General features: G+C 52.4%; 2 protein-coding genes and 1 non-coding gene across 16 annotated transcripts in view; 1 reads left to right on the top strand and 2 right to left on the bottom strand.

Annotated features, from left to right (window-relative positions):
- Positions 1-351: 351 nt before the first annotated feature.
- On the top strand, positions 352-2,896 carry RNF227 (ring finger protein 227). Its single transcript, XM_030923654.1, has 2 exons — positions 352-868; positions 970-2,896. Exons 1-2 carry the CDS (start codon positions 352-354, stop codon positions 1,023-1,025), a joined length of 573 nt encoding a protein of 190 aa, XP_030779514.1. The 3' UTR covers positions 1,026-2,896.
- Positions 2,897-3,469: 573 nt separating this feature from the next.
- CHD3 (chromodomain helicase DNA binding protein 3) overlaps positions 3,470-16,133 on the bottom strand; it is a 28,122-nt gene continuing 15,458 nt past the window's right edge. For 3 of the 14 annotated variants that reach the window (XM_030923518.1, XM_030923520.1, XM_030923525.1), the window contains 24 exons: positions 15,850-15,971; positions 15,515-15,688; positions 15,253-15,394; positions 14,872-15,003; positions 13,536-13,653; positions 13,202-13,326; positions 12,765-12,996; positions 12,280-12,446; positions 11,660-11,837; positions 11,113-11,178; positions 10,555-10,640; positions 10,271-10,404; positions 9,565-9,709; positions 9,231-9,393; positions 9,015-9,136; positions 8,774-8,909; positions 8,560-8,661; positions 8,243-8,371; positions 7,742-7,850; positions 7,407-7,539; positions 6,848-7,089; positions 5,646-5,809; positions 5,264-5,390; positions 3,470-4,778 (listed from right to left, as the gene is read on the bottom strand). In XM_030923518.1, the coding sequence (XP_030779378.1) occupies positions 4,538-4,778; positions 5,264-5,390; positions 5,646-5,809; positions 6,848-7,089; positions 7,407-7,539; positions 7,742-7,850; positions 8,243-8,371; positions 8,560-8,661; positions 8,774-8,909; positions 9,015-9,136; positions 9,231-9,393; positions 9,565-9,709; positions 10,271-10,404; positions 10,555-10,640; positions 11,113-11,178; positions 11,660-11,837; positions 12,280-12,446; positions 12,765-12,996; positions 13,202-13,326; positions 13,536-13,653; positions 14,872-15,003; positions 15,253-15,394; positions 15,515-15,688; positions 15,850-15,971 (3,489 nt within the window). In that variant the 3' untranslated portion in view covers positions 3,470-4,537. The other 11 variants (XM_030923522.1, XM_030923532.1, XM_030923519.1 and 8 more) reach the window with 10 other exon arrangements.
- Positions 10,000-10,138, bottom strand: LOC115895055. Its single transcript, XR_004055259.1, has one exon.

Here is a 16,133-nt window from a genome sequence, read left to right as displayed (position 1 = left end):
GGGGGAAGAAAGAAAGCCCCACCCCGCTCCCCGGCAGTGGGGAGGAAAGGAGGAATGGCTGCCTCGGCCCCCAGGGCTCCGGTCCTGGCACGGCCTGGGCCGCCTCCCCAACTCCATCATCGCTGTCATGCCAGGCCTCAAGCCTCCACCGCCCCCACACGTGCCGCCAAGGGGAGCGGCCCGATCAAGGCGTGACGCTTCGAAGGGTGGGGCCTCACTCATTCCCCTATTTAAAGGGGAAAGAGGCCGCGGCGCCGGCCCCAGGACCCGACCCGGGCCTCAGAAGAGTCAGTTCGTTCCGTTCACGGAGCCGGCCGCGTTAGCGACGCCCTCGAGTTCGCGGCGGGCACGATGCAGCTCTTGGTGAGGGTGCCCTCTCTTCCAGAGCGGGGCGAGCTGGACTGCGACATCTGCTACCGTCCTTTCAACCTCGGGGGCCGTGCGCCCCGCCGCCTGCCCGGTACGGCGCGCGCCCGCTGCGGCCACACGCTCTGCACCGCCTGCCTCCGCGAGCTGGCAGCGCGCGGTGACGGCGGCGGGGCGGCCGCGCGCGTGGTGCGCCTGCGCCGCGTGGTCACGTGCCCCTTCTGCCGCGCGCCCTCGCAGTTCCCGCGCGGCGGCGTCACGGAGATCGCTCTTGACTCGGACTTGTGGTCGCGATTGGAGGAAAAAGCGCGGGCAAAGTGCGAACGAGATGAAGCGGGGAGCCTGGCCAAAGAAAGCAGCGACGCTGACGGAGAGGCCGAGGAGGAAGGGGAGAGCGAGAAGGGGGCGGGGCCTAGGAGCGCTGGGTGGCGTGCGCTCCAGCGGCTCTGGGACAGGGTCCTGGCGCCCGCGCGGCGCTGGCGGCGTCCGCTGCCTAGCAACGGTGAGGGGCTGCCAGGGGAGGATGCAGGGGAGAGAGCGCCGAGGAACACGGAGGTTCGTTGGCTTGCTCCTGCTGCCGCTAACCCTTCTTCTTTCCCCCAGTGCTCTACTGTCCGGAGATCAAGGACATTGCCCACCTGACCCGTTGCACGTTGTAACCGAGGAACTCGGAAGCCACAGCAGAAGAAAGGTGGGAGCTGCAGCCTCGCGGGGGCTGATATCAAGACTACTCTGTCTCAGATCCCATAATTGACATGTGATAAGAGAGATGAGCCGAGGGCAGGAGGGAACGCCCTGGGAGGTGTTGATGATGAGTTGGGGAGGCTCCTAGACGAACTCGCCCCCATCTACTGACTGTGCCAGTCTTACATTTTCAGGATGGAGTGGCCAAGGGATGATATAAACAAAGCCTACGTTACTGTGGGAAGAAGACAGACTGTTTTCTTAGCTGGGACTTTGGCTTTTGTCCAGGGTGGCTCTGGTGTGTGGGAGCAACAGGTCCCGTTTTAGCAATTCTTTGTCAATGGTTTGAATTTTTTTTTTTTTTTTTTAAGATGGAATGGGAGAGAAGAGGCTAATTTTCGCGTCATGTTAATCTCACTTCTCTGGCATGTGAGGGTGCTGATATGCCTGCTGTCTCCCCACTCCCAGTTCTGTGTTCCAAAAATTGAGATGGCTCCCTGCCTATGACTATGATTAGGAGCCTTGCTTCATTTCAGAATCTACCTTCCGCCTGCTAGGGCAGGTATCAGAAATTCCAAAGGGCATTTATGTGAGGCACCTAATTAGAGCCTATCAAAGTAGGAAAGGAGAGCCATTTGAAAGGCATCTTATTTCAAACTCTTGCTATTATCTGTGTTATCTTTACAGTCACAGGGAACACTGGCGCTACTGAAAAGATACTTATACAATTTTAAGTGTCTTTAAAATTTGTGTCCCATAATGGGACATCACCTATTGTATATATGCCATGTATTCTATTTTAGAATCCTGTTAAGTATCTTATGACCATATAGTCATAGTCAAGGACCAGCAGCGTTGGTATACGGTCGATGGAAGTGCACAGTCTCACTCCAGGATCCCACTCCAGACTTCCTGAATCAGACTCTGGCAGGGTTGTTTTTTTGTTTTTGTTTTTGAGACAGTCTCACTCTGTCGCCCAGGCTGGAGTGCAGTGGCGCAATCTCACCTTACTGCAGCCTCCACCTCCCCAGTTCAAGCGATTCTCCTGCCTCACCCGCTGGAGTAGCTGGGATTACAGGCGCCTACCACCACGCCTGGCTAATTTTTGTATTTTTAGTAGAGATGGGGTTTTGCCGTGTTGGTCAGGCTCGTCTCAAACTCCTGATCTCAGGTGATGCGCCCACCTCGGCCTCCCAAAGTGCTGGGATTATAGGAGTGAGCCACCGCGCCCGGCCAAATTCTGGCATTTTAACAATCCCAGGTGATTTGTGTGCATGTGAAAATGTAAGTATCATTGGTCTAGATCCTAGACTCTTTAGGATATCACCATCTGTAGATAGAATATTTAAAACATAATAGGTATGACTGATAGATTATTTTATCCAAAGTTCTAAAGTAACATTCTATTGCTAAAGAAATCCTAACCTACTATGTTACATTTTTCTCTTAAAAATGTGAACTTATTAAGTATTAACCTCAATTTTTAGGGGTCTCCAACCTTTTAAAAATATTTTTGATTGACAAATCATATACACTTATGAGTTATAAACCTCAATTTTTGTAACCCTATTTTGGCATTTTCCTGTCCTTACGTCTCAGCTTAAATGCTCCCTCTTCTGGGAGGCCTTTTCCTGCCTTCAACGTAGTAGAGCCTTTTCCCCAACCCCTCTGTAACATAATGCCCTGTTTTATTTTTACTGCTTTTATTTTCATGCTTTGTGGGTGTCCTCACTGGAGTGTAAGCCCCATGGGAGCAAGGGCTGACCTGTGACTTTTATCTCCAGGGCCAACAGCAGTGTTACTGTATAGTATGTACTCAATAAATATTTGTTGGCTTTGTATCTTATTTTAATATAATAGCCTTGTGAACTACATGTCTGGCCTCTCTCAATCTCTGAGAAGCTCTGTTTAGTGAGCAATAAACATCAAGGAAGTGCCTAGCAGTTCAAATCTTTAGTAAGCTAGACAGATCTGACCCTCAACTCCTTAAAAAAAAAAAAAAAAAAAAAAGTGTGCCTTTGCTTCATACTGGAACTGAACCTGTGGAGCTGTAGTGACCTCTACTGACTCTTAGGGGAACTAAAGTGCAACTTGAAGGTGGAAAGGATGATCAAAAGGATGGCTGGAAGGCAGTTTTGAATCTTGCTAGGCACTCCTCCCACTACATTTCTGTCCAGTAAATCCCACTCTCTCCGAAGTCAACCTGAGGCCATGTAGGTATCTGCTGCTCACCCTCCTTCTCTACACTGAGCCCATCACATAGTTGGGGCTGGAAGAACCTCAGTTTTAGTGAATAATCCAAGAGATAAAAATGAGGAAAAGGAAAAAGTCGTAAGATTTTTTTAAAAAGGCAGAAAGCAACAACTTTTCTTATCCCTTCCCCCAAAACTGCCCCCCATAAAAAATAACAGAGCACACAGAAAGGAAAGTATAATTTATATGTACAACCAATAAACCTGATACAGAAGAGGGGATCAGGACAGACCAGGAGTGGGTGTGAAGAGAGACTGGAAAAGGGGCAGCAAGAAAGTGAAGGGGCAGCAAAGAGGAAGTGGGGGGTTCGCCATGCAAACTGCCACTCTCCCCGGCCCCTCCTGGGAGGGGGGATGTGCCCACATTTCCCTTGCCTGCCCTCCACTATTTTGCTCTGGTCCCAATGACAAGGTAGCTCCCAAGACCCTGACTAGGTCCCCTGCCTGACTTAACGCAAATTTAGGCTGTATCTAGGCCTTGAGGAGGGAGGGTAGTAGAAGTCTTCCAGGAACCTAAGCCCCAGAACTGGGGGCTTCCCCCACCCCGCCGCCGTCTGGCCCATTGTATTCTCTCCCACCCTTCTAGGTTACCTGGGTCCCTAGAACAGGTTGGGGAGCTCCTCTTTGGCTTGAGGGAGTATCACCCAACCATTACTCTTTGTGGGGGGGGGGGTGGTCCTTGGTCCCTAGGGAGGGGGGAACATTCCCAACACAAGATGCCGGTACACAGGAGGTAACTGAGCCAGTGAACGGCGCCTTTATTCTGAGGCTGAACAGCAATTGACTTCCTCCCTCATAACTGCTCCACCCTCCATGTGGGGAGAGGTAGGGAACGGTAACATGCAGCCACCCCTCCTCGTCCCTTCGTCCCTCCCAGGACTCATTTTCATCCCTCTCTAAAAATCCCCCTCCTCTCTTCAAAGCTCTCTTCCCCGCGAAAGTTCCTAAAGGCCAGGCAAGGCTAATTCTCCACTTCTGCATGAGATGGAGCTGATTCTGCAGGAAAACAGCTGGGGAGGCTCCACCTCTTGCCTCCCCACAACCATTTACTGGGAAGTTGTGTATACTTGGCAGTGGGGGAGGAAGGTACTTGGAAGACCCTGCCAGCCGTCTCCCACCCAGACCTCTTCTCACCAGCACAGTCTTCAAGGCTTGGTGGGAAAGGCGCGTGGGAGTGGAGAAAGACAAAGGGCCCTTCTTGAAGAGAGGAGCTGCAGAGAGGGGCAAAGGGGTTCCTAGCCCAGTGATGGCCCAAGGGATGGGGAAGGTGGAGGGCTGGCAGCAGGCCCCAGCGCTTGAGCTGGGGGTCGGCCTCGGGGACGGGGCCTGGGTGAAGGGCAGGCCTGGGATCCAGTCAGTCGTCTATACAGATCACCTCCCCGGCTCGGGGCTCCTTCCGATCCAGCCCGTCTGACACCAACGCCCCCACCATTTCCTTCTCCTTCTTCACCAGCACTGGAGGGCCGTTGGTGGCGGCTGTTTGGGAAAGGGGTAAGGCAAGATCAATCCCCACATCACTCCCAAACATCACTTCATGACAGTGGTGAATTCTCACTTGTAGATCACCTCCTGCCACTTCCAGTTGCCCCAGGTAAGGGTGGGAAGACCAGGACAAACCCCTTTCCCTGAGATTCCACTTTGTGTTACATGATTGAACACATGTTCCCACTCTATACCCCTCGGGTTTCATATTCACTTTCCCTTTAAGGAACCTGGAGGGAGGTGGCTTGGGTAGAAGACACCAAGTCACAGGTCTACTAAAACTCTGGTTTTTGATAAAGGAGATCAAAGAGGGGTTAAGAAAGGCATGGGGGGACAGCCTAGAACAACTCTATCTCATAAAACACCAGATACCACCAAGGAAATGAGATGGACTAGAGCAGTTAAAGGGCAGCTGAGCACTAATAAAGTTTGGCAAAGGAGGAGTGTGAGTAGCAGGGGGTAGGAAAACACCAGCTGACCTGTGATGAAGGACCCTGCAGGCATCTGGCTGTAATTGGCGCCTGCGGCGGCCAGGGCCCCTACGGGTGCGGCGCTGAAGGCCGCCCCGTACCCCGGAGGTGTAGCGTAGGGACCCGGGGGGAAGGCCTGGAACAGAGAGTAAGCAGAAGTTGGAATTAGTTCCTAGTCTGTGAGAGGAAAGAAGCTGTAGGGGAGACATTATGAGCCACACTCCACAACTACTGAGGGTAGGATACACAGGCAGGCAGACTCACTCAAGGGTGACGACTGTGTTCTAGCAAGATGTTTTTCCATATTGTATAGGATTCTGATGGAAGTGTTTGTATGTGTGCAGGAGGAACCCAAACAGGGAAAACCGGAGCTACGGGGAAAGAGGGTTACCGGTGTGGGGTGAGGCTCCGTGCCCTTGCTGGCCAGCCGGCTGAGGATGCTGCGCTCGGACATCTGAAGGCGGGCTGCGATGGGGGGTATTCGGGATAGCGTGGCTGGCAGGCGGGTCACGTCCGCCTTCATGTCGCTCAGCAACTCCTCCAGCTGGTTCAGAACTGGGGCCCGGGCCACAGAGAAAGAAGGGCAAGAGAAAGACAGGGAAATAGAGAGATGGAGCCAGGAAAAGAGAGGCATCAGATGGACAGATACAGGCAGAAAAAGAGCGAGAGAGGAGGACACAGATGTCAAAGAACCAGAGATCAAGAAAGTAAAAGAAGTAGACAAAAAACAGAAGCAACTCAGGGAAAAAGAAAAAGTGTCAGGAAAAGAGAGAGACCAGATCACCACAGAAGACAGATGGAGAGAAAGAAGAAAGAAAAAGGGAGCATGGAGGAAAGGAAGATGGGGGGGACATTGGAAGACATGGGGGCGGGGAGTTGTCAGAACATCTCATACTGGAAGAGCAAGGTTTGGGGTTGGGGATGATGGGGAGGAAATAGTCAGGAGGCATGGGAGGTGGTAAGTGTCAAAGCTTTAAGGAATCAAGGTTTTAATATGTAAGGGGAAAGGGAGGTTAGAAGGTCAGTATTACAGATTCAAGGAGTTAGAACAGGGATCAAAGGGGCCAGGAGTCAGTGACCACATCAGGCAGGATTAGATGGTTAGAGGGCTTTGGATATCATCTCTATCACTGGCAAGGTAAGAGGCGGTAGGAGGAAAGGTCGAAGGTCAAAGGGAAGTTTCATGGAGTAGGGTCAGAGGGTTGGATGGGTGGTAGTTTCTGCCTCACGGGGTGAAACAGATGTGAGGGAATGTGATTTGTTTGACCAGAGCCAGGGATTTGTATGGTGCACACACAGTCCAAGGCCCCTAACTGGATGATGTCGGCAGTATGGCGGGGATGCGGCTCCACCGCCAGTGAAGAGGCCCCACTGTGTAGAGGGGACATGGAGGCTGGGGCAGGTCCCTCTATGGGGCATGGTTGTGAATGCTATCAGGCGTGGATGCGGGTTGGTTTGCACAAGTCCTAGAGGCTAAAATCCAAGGGGGTGCCAGGTTGGTAGGGGTGGGGTTAGAGGTCAGAGGGGGGTGGTTCAGAGGGTAGAGGGGTCAGGGGGTGGGAAGATTTTGAGGGGTGCGGGGTGAAGACTTACGCAGCGTTGTGGGCCCTCCCCCGCGCGGGGCCGCCGCGGCCCTTACCCTTGTGCAGGACGGCGTTGGCCGGCTTGTTCCCCGCCAGCGACTCCTTGGAGAGGTGCTGGTGGCTCTCGGCCAGGCACTCGGCCTCGGCGAAGCGGGCGTGGAGGGCCATGGCGGGGTGCGCCGGCTCCTGCGACAGGTTCAGGTAGGCCGCCCGCCGCAGCTGCTCCTCAATCACCAGCGCCTGCTCCAGGAGCTGAGGGCACAGGGTTGAGGGGTGAAGGCAGGGCTCTGCCAGCAGTGGGTGAGTGGCAGGCGGGGGGACTGGACACAGCAGGAGACCCACCCTGCCCTCACTGCTGGCCCAGAGCACTCCTAGCTCCAAACCAACTGCGAATGTAGCATCAACCCTGACCCAGACCACACTCCTAAGCATAAGGTTACACTTTGGTCTTGGCTCCAAGCATCACCTCAGCCCTGAAGGTGTTAACCTTCCCTAGGTTCCAACTAGATCTGACCTCACTTCTGACCCAAGCCCGTCTATAACCCGTTCCTGTCCTCCCTCATTCCCACCTTGAACCTCCGGGCCAGGAACTTATTTTTCATCTCCAGAAAGTTCCCCTTGTTGGCTTCAGTTTTAAATGGCTCATTGATAATGGCAAATTGAGCATCATTCTGGATGTCCTGCCACCGTGCATAGCCATGGCTACCAATGAAGGAAAGGGAACCATCAAGGAATTTAACAGGAATGGGCTTGGCTTTGAACACTTCTTCCTTTTGGCCTGACTCCCCAAAGTGTGGCAGTAGCCCTGTCCCCGGGTGTGAAATCATCATCCTTTTTTTTTTTTTTTTTTTTTTTTGCCAGCTTGAGAGAACCTTTTCCTTCTTGCACGTGTGTCAAAGGATACAGGACAATCCCAGCCAGAAGCCAGTAGTCGTGTCTTCTGTGCCAGATCTCATTGAGTTTGCCCGAGGAAATAGCTGCCCGTTCCTCATTCTGCCACAGTGTGTGAAGCTCTGCAAAGAAGGCAGCAGATAGAAGAGGCAACAGGGGTTTGCAGACTGCCCTCAGTCCAACAGACAGGTAGAGATGGGGAAACTGAATAATGAAAGGGAACTAAGGGCTCCTGAAGAGGAATGGGTAAAGGTTAGGTTAGGAGTTCGGAACAAACTCCGTTACTAACCAGGTTCGAGTTAGAATTAAGAATAAAGGTGGGATTAGAGCCAGCTTTGGAGTTAAGAGGGATACTTAAGAAAGATTTAGAGCAAGGATTGGAGTCAGCATGCAACATACTTCGTTGGAAGTTACTTGGAATTAAAGGTAGCAGGAAGCCTCAGGCAAAACGAGAAACCCCATGAGGATGAGCAGATCCCCTTGAGGAGCAGAAAGCAGCGAGAGTCTCCCCAACCTGTGAAGCCACCATCTGCGATATTGAACATGAACCGGGGCTTCTCTGTCTTTTCCTCTCGTCGCCCATTGGACCGTGGCTCATCTCGAGGCCCTGGTCGAAGCTCCCGGTCACCTTTTACATCTTCTGCTAGGACAGAGAGGCCAACGCTCACACCTCAGGACACCTTCCTCCCAGGTCCCAAGACTACTATCTGTACTGTGCTGTCCTGGCCTTTCAAACAGCTACCCGCCCAGGACCCAAGCATTTGGTTCCCCAGACTCCACCTCCCCTGATGCCCTCAGGGACCCAGGTGTCCGGTCCCTTCCACCCATTACCTCTCTTGCCCAAATCCCCCGTTTCCCCCTCCGGCCTCTCCCTGTGTTCCTGTCCATCCATCGGCTTCTCCTCCCCCCTTTCTCCTGGCGTCGACTCTGTGGCTGTGGGAGGGGGTAGGGGATAGGAAGGGAGGATGTTACCTTCATCCTCTGACCCCAGAAGAGGGACATCCCAAATTCTAATCCCCCATCACTCCTAAGGCCATGCACCCACCTGACTTCTCTCTGTCCCCACGGTACCCAGGTTCAAGCTCCATCTCTCCAGGTACCCCTGGCACCTCATCCTCTAGAGGAATCTTCCTTGGCTCCAGCCGCTCCCCGAGTGATGGGGCTGGGCTGGGGGCATCAACCTGTAAGAGGACAATGAGGTCAGGATGAGCTGGAGGGCTCCCAGGCATCTGGCCTCCAAGCCCCCTCCCCTCCCACTCCACAGGGGAATCTAGGGAGCCACACACCTCTGTGTCCATCTTCTCCCCAATTCTGCTGTTCTTCTCTGGCTTTTCCTCCTGGTTTTCAGCTTCCTCCTTCTCAAGAGGAGTCCTTATGCCTTCTCCTTTCTCACTTGGAGCTGGAGTAGCTGCAGGGGAAGGCACAGTGATAAAGACAGAGGTTCTCTTGCCCTGACTCCTGGCTCCCTTTCTGTCTCTCCCACCATCCTGATTTCTGATTACCAGGTTTAGAGGTGCAGGGACTGTTGGTAGCAGAAGCCTCAGGAGTGGTGGGAGACGTTTTGGTAGGAGAGGAGGCTCTGGAGGAGCGCTTAGAGTCAGCGCTGGGGTCGGGCATCAGTTCCGGCATTGACCAACGCCCATTGATGTGCTCAAACTCCTGCACCTGGGGTTGGAAGGACAGGTGTCAGCTCCAGGCACTTACAGACATACAGACAGGAAGCTCCAGTCTCCTCCGTCTCACACCAGAGCGAGCTTACAACTCAGGGACGGAGGCAGAGGAAGGACAGAGACTAGGCAGCCAGCTTGATTTTTTGGGTGAGAGGAAGACTGATACCTTCTTCTTGACGAGAGACATGACTCCAATGCGGGTCAACACCTGCTGGCGACTCAGTCCCTCCCGAGGGACCCCATCGGCAAAGGTTTCAGAGCCGTCTGCCCCAGGCTCACACAGATGGCGCATGAACAAAGATACATAGGCCCTAAGGAGCATGGGGTGGGAGGACAGTTAGGGGAGCCACAGAAGGGGTATAGGGCAGTGAGGAAGATTCAAGGATGACTGAGGACCCCCAAGTCCCCAAATCCTCAGGTGCTCCAGGGCTCCTCCCCTGGGCCTCTCACTCTCACCATTACCAGCCCTCCAAGTCCTAACCGTGCCCCTGCGCCCCATCCCTGGCCTTTCCCCTTGGCCTTGGTACTTAATTCCTGGGCCCCATCAGTCAGCTCTTCATCCTTTCCACCAGCTCCTCCTGCCAGGTGATTGTGGCCAAGTAAATGTGAGGCTAGGACAGCCCAGGAGAGGTTCCTTGCTTCAACACCTCTCCCCTGGGGAGGATGCCTGGCCCCTCTACTCTAGGCTCGGCTGAGGGGAGGTGGGGTGGGCTGAGACCACCCCCCAGGAAATCGAGCCAGGTAGTGTTGTATGGCAGGGAGGGTGACAATCAGGTGAGTAAGGTCACATCATATGGCGGCCCCAAGGAAGAATGGAACGCCCAAAGCTCTTACCCTTGCGTCCAACTCAGCCCTGTATCACCCACACTCACTTAAACTCCTTCTCAGTCTTGCCCCTCAGGTCCCGCACCAGCCACTGCGTGGTGAAGGCATCCTGTGGTGGCATCCCCCAGCGCATCACGGCATTGAGGAAAGCCTTCCGCTGACGGGTATTGAAGCCCAGCACCTGAGGGTGGGGGCAAGGAGGCAATGGCGACAAATGTCCAGGGTTCTTAGGTCTTGTCCTTTCTACCCTCAGTGATCCAGGCCCCAATTTCCAACCTTCTGCCCTCATGCTTTCCTTGGAGAACTCGCGAACACTGGGCCCAGCTCTCACCTCAATGTTGCCCCCGACTCGGGCCAGCAGTGGAGGCAGTGGCTTATCTTTCTCATTCCGGAGCTGCCTCTTTGACTGTCTACGCCCTGAGTGGGGATGACATCAGTTAGCTGATCCACCACCTCCTCTAAGCCTCAGCCCTCCTTAGCACCCCATTCCCACAAGATACAGAACGCAGGAACATTCCTATCATGTTTGAGGTGTTCCCAATTCTCTCCCACCCAAGCACATCAGAACTACTAACCCAGTGAGTCTAAAAGAACCAGTCATATTTTAAAATTAATAGCTGATATCTGACAAAGGCCCAGATTACCAGTGGGAATGGAAAATGATTCAGCCTTTCTTGATCCAGTCTATGTGGTCACACAAACAGAAGTTTACTAGTGGAGAGACTATCAACATTGCTTCCTTTCTGCTCATGTGCAATCGAGTTTTTCCACACACACACACACACACACACACACACACACAGATTTTTTACTTGTACAAAAACAGTGGGCTTAAAGCAAACTGCAAAATAAAATGGTAAGAGGTAAGGGTCAGGAACACAGATGCCACCTTCAGGACGTTCATCGAAGTCTTCATCCTCCTCCTCTGAACCCACCGAGTACTCTGACTGGTTGTCTGTGGGGGTGGAGAGGGCCCAGTGGTCAGGGAGGTCTCTCGGGATATGCCCATGCTGGGGCCCTTTCTGGCTGGCTTCCTCCCTGCCGAGACTTGTCTACCTTTATTCTGGCCTTGGCCCTTCTGGGAACGCCAGGTCACTGCCCGAAGTCTGACTTGGGAGCCGCATATCCTACACCATCTCCATTCACCGCCCACCTTCAGTCTCTGGGCCCCTCTGGTTCTTCTGCCAAACCTACTCTAAGCAGTGGCCCTGGGTGTCCATAGGATGCCTGTGCAACCACCAAATAGTTTAAATCACCTGCAAACCCACCTGGCCTCCGGGTAATTCCTAATGACTCTACCTTACGTCTTTCCCTTTTAGCAGGGGAAGGCTCTGACTTCTAGGCTTCTCTCTTACCCTCTAAGTAGCCCCAGCCTTAAGTCCCTTCTCATCATCACTTTCCCCACTTTTACTGCCTGCATCTGGGGCAGTCCTCACCTTGGTCTTCCTGAGCAGCATCATTGTAGTTAACTTGCTTGCGAACCCGCTTGCCCTTGCCTAGATTCCGGGCCAGGTCTTCCTGCTGTTGCTCATAGTGATGCCTCAGCAGCTTCTCCCAGTAGTCAGGGTCCACATTCTCCTCCTGCTTGATGATCTCTCGCTCAATTTCCTCAATCTGAAGGGCAGCAGAATGAATGAACAGTGGGGGTCTCCTTCTTTGCTAATCCTTCCATGGCAACGAAATCCCTACTCTGCTGCGTCAGCCCAATCCGGTCTCCCCACTCCTGGAGCTTCGTGCCTCTGCATACATTTTCTGGACATTGTGCATGTTCCATGCCATCGCAGCGTGCTCTCCTCATGGTTTCTAAATCTATCCTCTAATCCCTCTGACAGTGTTTCTCCTACACTGTCTCAGAAGTTACCCTTCTGTGTTTACCAGTACTGTCTGTGCCTACATTTCTCTCTGAAGTCCAGTCTCACCTATTAGACGAAGAAGTTATTTGAGGTCCACTACTGTTCTAAGGGGTACGGACCCTCCTATTTCAAGGCCAAGTAAAGGATACTGCCTTTTGGAGATGGCCTGGGATAGATAATGTCTGGCCCCCAGAGCCTCTCACCTTGTCTTCTTCCCGCACGACGTACTGTGCCACCTTGAAGGAGCTGAGATACTCATTCATGTTCTGCACGTCAGTGTCCTCAGTTGCGTCCTGGTTCCGGTCCAACAGCCGAGCGATGGCCTCATTGTCATAATGAATCACACTGCTGTCTTCCTCCTTGTTCTCCCCTGGTGAGAGGGAAAACAGGGAACTTTGGGTTCCAAAGTTTAGAAAGGCTGATGGGAAAGCTTCTACTCTGCATCCTTTTCACAGAAGCCCTGGAGAAGGCTCTTTCCCTGGGAGCCAATGTTGAAAGGTTTATGTTTTGTTTGTTTTAACCCTACAGGCAAAGAAAGAGGTCAACCTTCCTCCAAGGGCCACTAAAAGAAGGCTCTCCTTCCTTCAAAGGCTGCAGAGAAGAGTTGTTTTTCCCTCCACAGGGGGCCGAGAAGTACTCCTGGGAGAGCAGGGGCCTGCTTTCAGGGAGCTGCAGAAAAGGTTCTCACCCTCGTTTTCATCCTTGAACAGCTCTTCAGTGCCAAATTTGAGAATGTCGTCAAGCTCCTGCTTGGACATGGAGCCTGCCTTGGAGCCCAGCCCAGGCCGCACAACCAGGTGTGTCAGCATCATCTTTCTCTTGGCCACTTGTGTGATTCGCTCTTCCACTGACGCACGAGTCACAAACCGGTAAATCATCACTTTGTTGGCCTGGCCAATCCGATGAGCCCGGCTAAAGGCCTGCAGGGGCAAGAGAAAGTGGCGGGTGGGCCAGGGGAGTGGCCAGGGAGAAGCTGTCCACATGCTCAGGAAAGAAGGCTGCTGAAGAAGGGTCTTCTCTCCTCCCAGAAGCGATTTATTTCTGACCCCGGAACATGACACCTTCCTCCATGAACCCACATCTCCTTGCTAAATGGTGCAGGGGCTCCAGGATGCGAGTTCCCACCTGGATGTCATTATGGGGGTTCCAGTCAGAATCAAAGATGATGACAGTGTCAGCTGTGGCCAGATTGATGCCCAGGCCCCCAGCTCGGGTGGACAGGAGGAAGCAGAATTGTTGGGCTCCAGGAGCTAGGAGGTGAGAGTTGGATCAGGTTTTTCTTGTACCCAGTAGGTCTGTCCACCTGCTCCTAGACGTTCTCTGATGACAAACAACCATGCCCCCAACTCAAAGCCTAAGTTTCCAATGTCCCCCAAGCCAATCCCCCTCCCATCCCAGGGACCTATCACAGGTTTCTCAGGCCTCCCACACCCACCAGGGACCAGTGTATCTCCCTCACCATTAAACCGATCGATGGCCTCCTGCCTCAGGGCACCAGTGATGCCACCATCTATGCGTTCATACTTGTAGCCTTCATAGTCTAAGAAGTCCTCAAGCAAGTCTAACATTTTGGTCATCTAGAGCAAGAGAAAAGGATGGAGTCTGGAATAATGAGGTGGTGGGATAGCTTGCTTATTCTAACTACTCCTTTATACAAACTCAACCCTGATCCTTACACCTGAACCCCTGCCCTGTCTTAAGCTCCTCTTTATTTCACATTCTTGTCACACTCTCTTTTTTATTTTTATTTTTGAGATGGAGTCTCATTCTATTGCCCAAGCTGGAGTGCAGTGGTGCCATCTCAGCTCACTGCAACCTCCACTCCCGAGTTCAAGTGATCCTACCACCTCAGAGTCCCTAGTAGCTGGGACTACAGGTCTGCGCCACCACGCCCAACTAATTTTTGTATTTTTAGTAGAGACGGGGTTTCACCATGTTGGCCAGGTCTCAAACTCCTGACCTCAAGTGATCCTCCTGCCTCGGCCTCCCAAAGTGCTGGGATAACAGGTGTGAGCCACCATGTCTGGCCCTCTTGTCACACTCTCTTGATTTAAGATTGTTTCTCCTAAGGCAGAGGTTCTCTGCGACCCATGAAAAGGTTTCAGGAAAATCTAGGAACCCCCTGAAAATCCATACAAATTTGTGTCATTGTATGTACAGTTGTCTGGAGAGTGGACCCAGAGTTTTCATCACATTTCCAGAAGTTCTGTGCCTTCACCCTCACCTGCCAATAAAATGAAGAAATAATACCAATCTCTAAGGAGGCAGATGGCTCACCCTCACCCTTCCCCCATGCAGCTGAAAAGGAACTAGAGCTGGACTTCAACTCCCAATAACCTCAAGAACAGGCATCAGAGGCCAAGAATAAACTTGCTATACAGTTATCCCAGCACTTTGGGAGACCGAGGTGGGCAGATCACCTGAGGTCAGGAGATCGAGACCATCCTGACCAACATGGTGAAACCCCATCTCTACTAAAAATACAAAAAATTAGCCAGGCATGGAGGTGGGCACCTGTAATCCCAGCTACTCGGGAGGCTGAGGCAGGGGAATCACTTGAACCCAGGAAGCAGAGGTTGCAGTGAGCCCAGTTCACGCCCCTGCACTCCAGTCAGGGAACAAGAGAGAAACTCCATCTCAAAAAAAAAAAAAAAAAAAAAAAAAGAAACTCTTACAGGAGGAATCTCCTCATTTGTCACACTGGAGCAGCCACAGGAAGATGGTAAGAAATTAAAGTGTTGAGGATGAGGAGAGGGAAGAGGAAGCAGATGTAGATAGCTAAGGGCACAGGTCACCTGCGAGAAGATGAGTACTCGGTGTCCTTGCTCCTTCAGCTTTCGCAGCATCTTCTGGAGCAGCATGAGCTTCCCAGACGACTTAATAAGTGCCCCACCCTCATAAGCCCCACTGGGGAGTTTGGGGGACTCCTGAAAAGGGAGGAGAGAGGAGGAGGACAGGGTCAGTTGGAAACATCTCCCCATATTCTTGCCATGCCTAGAAGGCCAGATGCCCAGATCCAGCTTCCACACATTCCCAATTCCTACTGCTCTCAGAGACCCAGTCCCTGGCCTTCCAGCGCAGCTCCACCCTTGTGGCTCAATACCCACCTCCCCACTACTCCCCACCCATGTTTTCTGAGAGCGGACATTCGATCAGCTCCTGCTCTATGTATCTACCATAGCAGCCACGGGAAAAAGGTATGGATGGTTGCAGCACTTCTTAAGATCCATCATGATATTAAGCAGCGACACCTGGTTCCCACCACCTCGTGAATTCAAGGCCTCAAAATTTCGAGTCAGGATGTATTTGTAGTATTTTCTAAAGGCCAGGAAAGGGGTGTAAAAGAAACATAAATAAAGGAAGCAATTATGATATGGCACTTGGAACGCTCCCATCAATCCCCAACCCCTACTCCAGGCAACTTGTCTTGCATCTTACTTCTGCATGGGGCTTAGCTCCACCCGAACGATGAGCTCTGTCTTGGCTGGCATGTTCTTAAAGACATCTGCCTTGAGCCTCCGTAGCATATGTGGCCCCAGCAAATCATGCAGTTTCTTGATCTGGTCCTCTTTGGATATGTCAGCAAACTCCTCCAGGAAGCCCTCCAGGTTGCTAAGAGCCAGGAGAGAAGAAAAGTAACAGGTTGGCAAGTTATTTGCCGCTGATCTCAGGCTTACCACCATCTGATCTCAGGATTCAGATGAATCCTCTACCGGCTCATTTTATCTGCTCCACCTCTCATCTCTGCCAACTACCCTTCGGGAACCACTTACTTAAATCTCTCTGGGGTGAGGAAGTTCAGGAGATGAAAGAGCTCCTCCAGATTATTCTGCAATGGGGTTCCTGTCAGCAGCAACTTATGATCTATCTTGTAACCATTGAGAACCCTGAAAAACTAAAAGATGGGGCAAGGCAAGGCAGGAGAATGGGCTTATTAGTGGCAAATGACCGACCCACAGCATCAGCCTTTCTCTGTCCCAGCTCCCATTTCACTCAGGATCAGAGGCCCCAAATCTTTGGCCCTCTCCCTCTTCCAACCTGGACGTCCTCCCAGACT

This window comes from Rhinopithecus roxellana, chromosome 19, assembly GCF_007565055.1.
Source record: "Rhinopithecus roxellana isolate Shanxi Qingling chromosome 19, ASM756505v1, whole genome shotgun sequence".
Classification (NCBI taxonomy): domain Eukaryota; kingdom Metazoa; phylum Chordata; class Mammalia; order Primates; family Cercopithecidae; genus Rhinopithecus; species Rhinopithecus roxellana.
Note: the sequence above shows the minus strand (reverse complement) of the source record. Positions and strands in the feature narration are given on the sequence as shown.

Excerpts from the sequence above, each read along its gene's own strand:
- RNF227 (XM_030923654.1), top strand. The coding sequence starts at position 352 with ATGCAGCTCTTGGTGAGGGTGCCCTCTCTTCCAGAGCGGGGCGAGCTG. Across the intron at positions 869-969 it reads GCGTCCGCTGCCTAGCAACG|TGCTCTACTGTCCGGAGATC; the intron begins GTGAGGGGCTGC and ends TCTTTCCCCCAG.